Source organism: Oryza brachyantha, chromosome 1 (genome assembly GCF_000231095.2).
Source record: "Oryza brachyantha chromosome 1, ObraRS2, whole genome shotgun sequence".
In the NCBI taxonomy this organism is placed as follows: domain Eukaryota; kingdom Viridiplantae; phylum Streptophyta; class Magnoliopsida; order Poales; family Poaceae; genus Oryza; species Oryza brachyantha.
Genome location: NC_023163.2, coordinates 1,244,995 through 1,255,040, shown reverse-complemented (window position 1 = coordinate 1,255,040; position 10,046 = coordinate 1,244,995). Strand labels below are relative to the sequence as shown.

The 10,046-nt window shown below is 47.3% G+C and overlaps 1 protein-coding gene across 1 annotated transcript; it reads right to left on the bottom strand.

Annotated features, from left to right (window-relative positions):
• Positions 1–1,718: 1,718 nt before the first annotated feature.
• On the bottom strand, positions 1,719–6,403 carry LOC102721487 (alpha-xylosidase 1). Its single transcript, XM_040522741.1, has 3 exons — positions 6,024–6,403; positions 4,877–5,535; positions 1,719–3,791 (listed from the first exon to the last, which is right to left on the bottom strand). The coding sequence occupies exons 1-3, from the start codon at positions 6,251–6,253 to the stop codon at positions 1,900–1,902; spliced, it is 2,781 nt and encodes a 926-aa protein (XP_040378675.1). The 5' UTR covers positions 6,254–6,403; the 3' UTR covers positions 1,719–1,899.
• Between the last annotated feature and the right edge of the window lie 3,643 nt (positions 6,404–10,046).

The following is a 10,046-nucleotide window of genomic DNA, read 5'->3' as shown; positions in this document are numbered from 1 at the left end:
AACCTCCGCGAGAACGTGACGGGATACCACCGTCCAGTTGCGTCGCGGCGGCGGCGGCGGCGCGGTGGGTTTCGGCGGCAAGGTGTCGTCGTCATCAGTGGCCGTACGAGCTCGCCCGCGGGCCGCGGAGTCAGCGCCTCGGGTTCCACGAAAGGTGCGGCGCTGGTGCGGGTGCGGCTGCGACTGGCGTGACAACGGCGCGGCCGCTTCCTTTGGATTGGTTGGTTGGTTCGTTGGTTTCGCGCGGCGCGGCGTGGCGTGGCGTTCGGCGCTTTGTCCTCTGCCTGCCTGCCTGCCGGTCGCCGCGGCGTCCGTGGCGTGGCGTGCCGCGATTTGGCGCCGCGTGCGGCTCACGAGTGCGGCGACGGTGACCTGACGGGAGCTCGGCGTCGCTTTCCGGTGTCGTCCGGCGCGGGGCACCACGACGAGAGAGGGATCAGAACAACGACTGGCAGCAATTTGGAGTTGCATTGCGTACAACTAGTATGCAGCGGTTGCTTAATCCAACCTTGATAACCTTCGCCAGTTCGCCTGCCGACTCGAGTAGTTGACGGTCAACATCACAACTCCAGAACCGGTTCGCGAAACGGGTCCACCGGCTCCGTGGTTTATTCACTTGGATACGTGACAGCACTGCGACGACACGTTAACACAATCATGTTGTCACATCTGTCCGGCAAATTAGAATTTCAATCAAGGAATTACTCTACAATGTTCACTCGGGTGCCGTGTTCGCTGAACGACGTTGTACCGGTTGATTTCAAGCCATTGGTACACGAACTGAGAGTGCCATGAAACAATCAAGATGGATGTGCAAAGCTGCATTTATGCGCAATTGTTGCTCGCGAGCCGGGACGATGGTAGGCACGCACTATTCTACCTTTGTGCTCGGCCCACATATGTTGTTGACGGGCTTGTCAAAGCTCGCTTATGGGCTACATGCTGCCGTGTGACACGGCTATCCATTATACTCTCCCTGGGCCACAGCTATTCCGGCGCGTTCGTTAGAATTAGTGTGATTAGCCGTATCTACAACGAAAAATATAATTAGCATATAACTAATTGAAAATTTAAGTATTGCCATTTTATTTACTATTAAAAGAACTTCTATATAGAAAATTTTCGTATAAAACCTACCACCGTTACATAATGTATGACTTTAGATTCATTAGTTGTACATGATCTTGGAATAATCCTAGCCCTCTAAAGAATAAGATTTAGCTTAAAATTAGGCTAGTGATCAGTAGGACACCCGTGATTTCTTACACTATAAATCCGCAATTTATTTGACGTTTTAAGGGATTGCTAATTAGTGCACACATGTTTCTGGCGTACAATTTTTTCCCTTTAGGTAAAACTTTTAGCTCAAAATTACACATTTTTTAACTTAAACCAGACAAAACTTTCAACTTGAGCCTAAAAACTTTCATGTAAAAAACGTTCACACGAAAACCTTCCATAAAAATAGGCACTGCCAACACATATACTAATTAGCGATCGTGAATGTTCTTTCAATTTACTACTGTGAATATGTGAGACTGAAAGTATTTGACTATACATCGTTGTACCATTATGGCAATGCCATCATGGACACTGATATATGGGTCCTAGAAAAGTAGGACCACATGACAGTGGTTAAATGGTACTTATATAACAGTAGAGGGTACACGCTCTCCTGTTTGTGGATTTGAAGAGTTCGAAAAGGTGAGGATACATGTTTAAAAATCAAGTTTTATTTCCACAAGGCTTCAAATGCAGAAGAGAATCATATATGGTGTGCTGCAAGACTGAGTTTACATAACCTTGCTGAACTAGAACCTAAATCAGAGAGAGAGAGAGAGAGAGAGAGAGAGAGAGAGAGAATGGAGAGATGCAGATGAAAGCATAAGAAGCTTTGGTCTATGCTTCGATCTGCATGTTCCAAGTCATGGTGAAGCTCTTGCCGAGCGGCAATGCCAGCCCTCCCACCTCCACCATCACGCTCTTCTTCCGCTCCTCTACGTCGTGGTCGTGGTGTCCGTGCAGCTCCGCCTCTGCACCTGCAAAGTAAGGGCTTGACGCGGCAATGGCGGTAGCGTTCGCGCCATCGACATGGATCGCGAGGTCTCTGCCAGTTCCCTCTAGCCCCAACACGGACACCTTCTCGATGAGCAGCCCCTCCTGCAGGCTGTAGCTCCCCATGTTCACCTCCGACCGCACCGTCACCGTCTTGCCGCGCACGCTCGCGTAGAAGCGGACGTACGTCGCCTGCCCCTCCGCGAGCACCATCTCCGGCCGCTCGTCGTCGTCCACGTACACGGCGCCCTCCGCCTCCGCCTCCCTGGCGCCGAACGGGAACGCGACCACCAGCGTGAACGGCGTCGCCCGCGCGTCCTTGGAGATCGTCCCGCCGCGCTGCATCGGCAGGATCGTGTTCTGGTACACGTGCACGTTGATTTCGTTGAGCGGCGCGTCCAGCTTCACGGAGCCCTCGCCCTTGGAGACCACCACCTTCGTCGTGTCGAACAGGTTGTACCAGCTGCCCGGCGGGAACATGGCGCTCACCGAGGTGGCGCCCTGCTCGAGAACCGGCGACACCATGACGCTCGCGCCGAGCAGGTACTGCGTGCTCAGCCCGTAGCACGGCGTGAAGTCGGGGAACGAGAAGAACACCGGCCGCGCCACCGGAGCTCCGGTCAGGTGCGCCTGGTAGTTGAGCGTGTACAGGTAGGGGAGCAGCCTGTACCGCATGCCGAGCGCGTTCCGAGCCGACTTGGCCACGGACTCCCAGACATAAAGCTCCTGCCTTGGCGACGCGAAGTTGGCATGATCCCTGGAGAAAGGGTAGAACGCGCCGAGCTCGATCCACCGGTTGCAGAGCTCCTCCGTCGGCTGCGGGTAGAACCCACAGATGTCGGCGCCGACCATCGGCATGCCGAAGATGCCGAAGTTGAGCATGGTGGAGATGGAGTACCGGAGGTTCTCCCAGGTGCCCTTGTTGTCGCCTGTCCAGTGCGCCGCGTAGGCGCCCGACCCGACGAACGTGGAGCGCGTCAGGATGAACGGCCGCTTGCCCTGGAGCCCCTGCAGCGCCCGGTGCGTCGCGATGGCCTGCGAGAACCCGTACAAGCTGTGCGCGTTGTACTCCAGGATGCCATTGTAGTGCGTCGCGCTGGTGGCGATGGTGTTGAAGCCGAGCCGCGCCGTCTGACCGGAGGCGTTGATCTTGTACGGCGGCTCATCCCACCTCGTGTTCGTCAGGTTCTTGCAGTCCAAGCAGCACACCCATGGAGTCGTCGTGTTGGGCAGAGGGCACAGGTGAGTCGTCGGGATCTCGCACTTGCCGGTGCAGAAGTTGGAGGCCTCGTTCATGTCGATCCAGAGCCCGTCCACGGGGACAAGATCATGAAACCTCCTCACCTCGTCGATCCACCATGAGACACCATTGGGGTTCAGGAAGTCGGGGAAGTAGACAGGGCCAGGCCACACCTGAGCCAGGTAGGGCTGCCCGTCGAGCTTGATGAAGACGTCGCGCTGCATGCCGCGCTGGTACACGCCGTAGGAGTTGTTCACGGCGATGCCGGGGTCGATGAGGACGATGTACTTCATGCCCTGTGCATGGATCTTGTCGAGGAATTCCAGCAGCTTGGGGCGTGGGTAATTGACAGGATCAAGAGTGAAATCCTTCGCGGCGTCCATGTGATCGTCGTCGTTCCAGATCACGTCGAGGGGTATCTGCGCATTCCGGTAGCCCTCCACGACGCCCTCGACCACAGACAGGTTCTTGTATCCCCATCTGCACTGATGGAACCCTGAAAACAAAGCGTGTAAGAAGATTACATATTTGCATCACAATCTAAGAAATGTCATTCTTTGTGGTACAATTTGTGCAGCAACATTCCGTATTGTTTCTTTAATTAGTCTTGATCTGTCCATGTGCTCTGGGAGTCATATTTTATCTATGAGCTGACTGTTAAAGTTACTCATGATCCGCATCTACCGATATATGCAGTGAATTTTTCGCAATCTAGCCTTTTTCGCAAAGAAATTTCACAAATAAACTATTTTAAAAACATTATCCAAAAATAGGCTTGTTTCTTGGCACCAAGTAACGTGGCGCCGAAGTATAACAGCTCGGCGTCACGATACATGACGTCAAGATGGGGTTGACTAGTCTAACTCCGTGCCAACCCCCGATCAACCCCATCTCTGATCATTTTGAGCGAGTTGGGTAGATCAGTAGTGTAGCAGTATAATTGACCATTATCAACATCATATTCACCAGAGTAATACTGCCAACTTCAGATAATATTCCTTGAAAGACAATAAATTATGTAATGGTGTTCAACGAGGAACTACTACTTTCTTTTTTGTCTTCTCTCCTCTAAAGAAGGAAATGCAGCAGCTGGCATGACTTGATTCTTTCCTGGAAGGTAGCAATAATAAAGTACTCCACTAAACCCTGCAGAGGCTTATTGTTCTATTGGAAACCAGTTACTAATGTAATGTACTACAGGAGAATATGGCATACTATTGCAAAAAGCATAGTGCTAGTACTAGTTGGAATTGGCTCAAGACAAATGAACTCCCAATCAAACCGGCCCCCCTGCTGTCTCCAAATTTCTAAAAGCCTAAATTAGTGTGTGCCATGTGAAGACATCCCACTACCCCGCTGTCTCCAAATATTGTGTCATCAATGAATCTGGATGGTACTACATGTGTACATATTAGCTAATCATATTTACAGAATTACAGTAGTATATCATCTATTGGGTGGATGGATCAAACTATGCAGACAAACACTTTACATAACTAATAAAAACTCCGAGACAAACGGAATTAAAGGACACCAGAAGTCATCCAAACAAGTAAAGAAAATGGAGTTTGCAGTGATTACCAAACGCCCAGTACGGCATGGGCGCAGGGCGGCCGATCATGGAGGTGTACTGATCCACCACGGCCAATGGCGTCGGCCCCGAGAAGAAGTAGAAATCAAGAAGGCCGCCGATGACCTTGTACGTCAGCGACGTCCCCCTGTAGAACACGTCCATGCCGTTGCTGTTGAGCAGCAGCACGGCGTGGGCGACGCCATGGCCGGCGAGGCTCCTGAGGTCCATGTACACCGGGTGCGAGCCGTAGAGGTCGGTGTTGAGGTTGATCGCCGAGATGTCCGTGGTGTAGATCGTGTATGGGTCGTTGGGGCGCAGCCGGATGCCGCCCGGCTGCGTGTTCTCGCCGAGGCCGTACAGCGCCGCGTCCCTGGGCAGCGCCGTCGACACCTCGATGTACTGGTCCTTGAACACCAGGGCGCCGTAGCTGGTGTTGAACAGCGTCTCCCGGCTGGATTTCCGGTGCACCGCGAACCAGAACGGGTCACGGCCATAGGTGAACGCGAGCTCCTCCCCCGGGTACTCGCCGCCGGTGAACGGGACGCCGGTCATCCTCCCGCCCGTTACCGGTGGGGCTGGCTCCCTCGGGAGCAGGTTGTAGGGGACCTCCCACCTCGGCTTATCCGCGTCCGTGATCTGGACTCGTATCCTGTCCTTGGTCTCGTGCCTGCGCGACAGCATTGCCATTTCGCCATTAGAGCAGCTCCTACTACCTAAGCATTGAATAATGAATGATCGGCAGTCTTAAAAACATGGGAAATTATGCTGTTCAGCAGGAGCACGATGAGCAGCACATTGTGACATAACATCAAAAAGTTTTGGCCAAAGCATCGAGCTTTGTGGTCCAATCTTATACTACTTCGAGCTTGATTGTGATATGCAAGATCCCAAATGCAAGTCTTGTTCTTTATCGGAGAAGAGATACGATGCAGCTAAACTATCGATCCCGAATGCAAGGTCGTTCTTTAATGGAGAAAGAAGCGATGCAACTAAACTATCAATTGTTGCAGACTACGAACATTCTTCTCAAAACCACACCATGTTTACACAAGGGCGCCAAATCAGCGGAACATAGAACGCCGTGCACAGAAAGATGAAAGCATCTGTAATTGAATCGAAAAGGCGATGACAATTCACTACTCTGTTCTTTCTTACTTGACATAGAGCCTGAGGAGAGGGATGTCCGGGCCGTAGGTGGAGGTGCGCTGCTTCACCTGCAGGTAGCCAACGAGCGCCCCTCCATGCTCAACCAGGGACACCAGCTTGTACCCTGACCCAACCCTGGGTGGTGCTGCGGCAGTCACGCCATTGCCGCTCGCCAAGGTCAAGAAGAGGAGGCACCAGAGGGTGCAGGAGGAAGAAGCGATAGTAGTAAACGCCAGCATTTCTCCCTCCCGTGTTAATTTCCTCTCACACTCTCTGCACTCTCTCGTCTCTCTCTTTGTACAGAGAGAGTCACTGAGCACTGCACTGTGTCACTCGCCACAGCTCAAGTGTGAGCCTGGAGAGAGGAGCTAGCTGTGAATACCCCGAGTAAATGTGCAGTGTCAGTACCCCTCTGTCTACTGCACGCATTGAGTGGCATGCATGTTCATTGGATGGGGCAACTTTTTTTCTGCTTTATAGGCCCCATATCCAATCGGAGTGCTCTATCGCTGACTGACAGTGGGTCCATCTGTTCAGTAGCACAGTGTATCGTCATTGCTAACGTGGTGACAATGGCATAGCGGTTGTTGCTAGGATTAACATTGCAACGGGGGAGATCTGCATGCAGCTTGCTCGAGCTAAACCCAAACATATACTAGGAGCACAGTAGCAAGAATACAAGATTGATTACGCAGATCGGTCATATAGTCACGTAGTACTACTACTGGTAGTGACAATCAAGCCGGTGACAGCTTAAAAAATGTGTGGTTAAGATTGAAAAGCTGCGCTTGTTTTGCAGTGAGTAGTAGTACTGTACTTTTTACAGTAAAAGAATTGCTGTCAGGCGCACTAATCAACGATAGATTGGGTGAATCACCGAAAAACACGATAGGCCCCGGATTGCATCAATGTCTATGTGGGCATGTTCGTTCTCGAGGTGCTACTACAATCCTCGCCACAGCAAACATGTCGGCTTCACAGGTCGAGGAGGAGTACTGGTTTTGTGAATGCTAATCGTACCAGTTACTAGTACTATCAACTCCTACAAAATTTGATTAACAGAGACCCGAGATGGCTAATTGCAAATGTGAAATGAATAACCAAAGGCAACCATCTTTTAGTTTATACCCCCTTCATTCTGTCTCTACGTAACTATGCCTAGATATTTTTATCTATATATATTATTTGTATATACGTCTAGATTCATAAACATATATATAAATTTATATAATGCTAAAAATATTATACTGTAAAATAGTGGTAGTATTAAACATAAGCCAAAACAACTAGCGATTAAGAAATAATTTAGGTAAAACTTTTCATACGTGTTCTTGGGGATATAAAACAATCTAAAAATAAGTTACGATGAGAAGACTATAAAAACAACTTTATTAAGTATTAGAATTCATATGATGAGTTATAAATATAAACATAAACGAATAGATAGAGATGCAAATGGAATTGAGAAATAGCAAAAAAATTCTAAATATTAACTACTACAAACCTGAAATATGTATTTATTTATTTTTATAAAATTTTACACGGAAAACATTCACATAGAACATGCATGTTCATAAAGAAGGAGAAATCACAGATAAACCTACATAAAGATATACAGGAAAACATACTAGTAACACGTTTAGGGCTAGGGTGCATTTGCGAGAGGAACAACCGAAGAGCACGCGACACGCGAGATGGGCACGCATCTTATCATCTGGGCCATAATATCTGGCCGGATTGGCGGACCACGGCGCCCAGCCGCGTGCCCGTGTCCATCCCTTTTGTTCACTCAACATCAACGCATCAACATCACCTACCACCAGATCCTGCCACTAGTCAGTCTAACGAGGATCACAATATTTTACGCAGATTATTCTCAAAAAGAAGTTGCAGCTTCTGCGTGCATAATTTCCCGATAATCAGAAATTCAGAATGTATTACGCAAATTTTTCTTATATTTCTTTTTTGATTTTTTTCACGTATACTTTCTAAACCGTTAGACGGTACGTGTTTTTAAAAAGTTTTTTTATACAAAATTTTCTTCTCACCTTTCTAAGATAAGTTCTCCACCTTTCGCAGTTAAATTCATGATTTATATCATAAATAACTATAAAAATCAGCTAATATTTTATCTTTTACGATTCATCTATAAAAGCAAATTTAATAGTATAGCCAACTGATATATATATGCCACATTATCTAAAGTTAAATATATAATTAGAGCACTATTAACATAATAAATAAGAGATATATTTTATTAAAGTATTTTCAACCGTACTCTTCTATTCACAACACACACATAGTGAGTTAGTGACTTACCACGTACTTTATCTAGATATCTAATCTTATGTGATATGACTATATTTAGCACGATCATCACATACTTGCAGGTTATCTTTTGGCTTTAAGTTTGGTTTAAAACCCAAAAATAAATCTTCAGCCTTTAATTTAGACTTAATTTTAAGATTTTTTTACTCAAGTTTATTTTTCGGCTTTAACTTCTATGTCGTTATAAATACGTATATAAAAGTTTTATTTATAAATTATTGTTTATAAACGTGTTTCTCTTTCTTTTGTATTCTCAACCCAGGACCTGTTGGTGGAAAAGAACACAGCCTTTGGTGCCTCGTGCACGCACGCACATGCGATTGTGCTTGCGTGAATGGAGCTAGTTCAGCGGGGCACACAGCAAAGCAATCGTCTCTGACTGACAACCAGCCATGCATGAATGAATGCTTCACTCATCGACGATTGACTTGCTACCCTTTCACGGCAAGGTTTGGTGCGGTGCGTGATCGAGCTCGAATCCTCGGCCGTCTGCATCTCGTTTCGTAGGCTAGCGAGAGATCTTTGACGGATCAAGAAAAAGAGAAATGGGCAAAGATGCTGCAGGTCCACGTGTTGGAGAAACGCGGTACAAGGTGACAAGAGCTGGAACCACCGCCGGGCAAGATTGGACCCCATGTTCACCAAACACAGCTTCTTTACAACTTGAGTAGTAATTTCACCCAAAAATACCGTTCCGTCTTCACAAGAACTGCGGAAAATTTCCAAGTTCACTAGAGACCATTGTCAACACCCAAATATATCTGATCTAATACACGTAGGCCGCGTTCGGTCAGCATGGATAAGTTAACTTAGAGCATCTCTAACAGCTCATTTAAATTTGGTCATTCATATTTTTATTTGGAAATGAATGATCATCTGAAACCGTCTCATACTTTATATCTCTTTGTACTCCATTAGATCATCTATATATGACATACTCTATATCTTTTCAGAGGATAAAGAGAGATCATATAAATATGAATGTTCTCTTTTCTAATATGAATGACATCTAAAAATAGATGATAGGATGACCGTTCTGTTGGAGCTTAGTTCATAGTCTACGTCCTCTATTTTTAGATAGATGATGAGATAGATGAGCTGTTGGGGATGCTCTTATCCTCTTATTTTCCGCACGCACGCTTCCTGAACTATTAAACGGTGTATTTTTTTTAAAATAATAGGAAAGTTGTTTTAAAAAATCACATTAATCTATTTTGTTTTTTTAATAATTTATAATTAATTAATTATGTACTAATCTATTACTACTTTTTCGTACCAGGTAAGTTAACTTACCGACTCTTACCCCGAACACGGCCATAGGTATCATATTTGATAACTAGATATCCATCTGTACCGTTTTATCCGTACGTCGTTTTTTAGCATTTTTTTTATTATGAATTAGTTGGACTCGACAGCGTATCTGGTTCCGCTACAAACCACGAGTATTTATCTTTATAGTGTACACGTATGCACAGGCACAACCGCGCAAGCAAGAGGTTGCTGCAGTAGCGAGTAGTAGCGTTGGGAGAGGTTTCGGGGGAGCCGGTTACGTTTTGCGATCACGCGGGGGGAGATGAGATGCGGCATGGACTGGACCGGTGGCGTAGCAAGTGTGGTCGGTCGCTTCCCGCTTTTTCCTGCGCAAGAAAGAATTGAGCGGATAGCGCGGCTCCACTGCTGCTGCTACCACCACACCGTTTTTTT

What these genes read in the sequence shown, in the direction of transcription:
- LOC102721487 (XM_040522741.1), bottom strand. Translation starts at nt 6,253, where the DNA reads ATGCTGGCGTTTACTACTATCGCTTCTTCCTCCTGCACCCTCTGGTGC. An exon ending in CTCCTCAGGCTCTATGTCAA is followed by an intron (nt 5,536 to 6,023) that starts GTAAGAAAGAAC and finishes GCTGTCGCGCAG; the next exon opens with GCACGAGACCAAGGACAGGA. An exon ending in CATGCCGTACTGGGCGTTTG is followed by an intron (nt 3,792 to 4,876) that starts GTAATCACTGCA and finishes CTTTGTTTTCAG; the next exon opens with GGTTCCATCAGTGCAGATGG.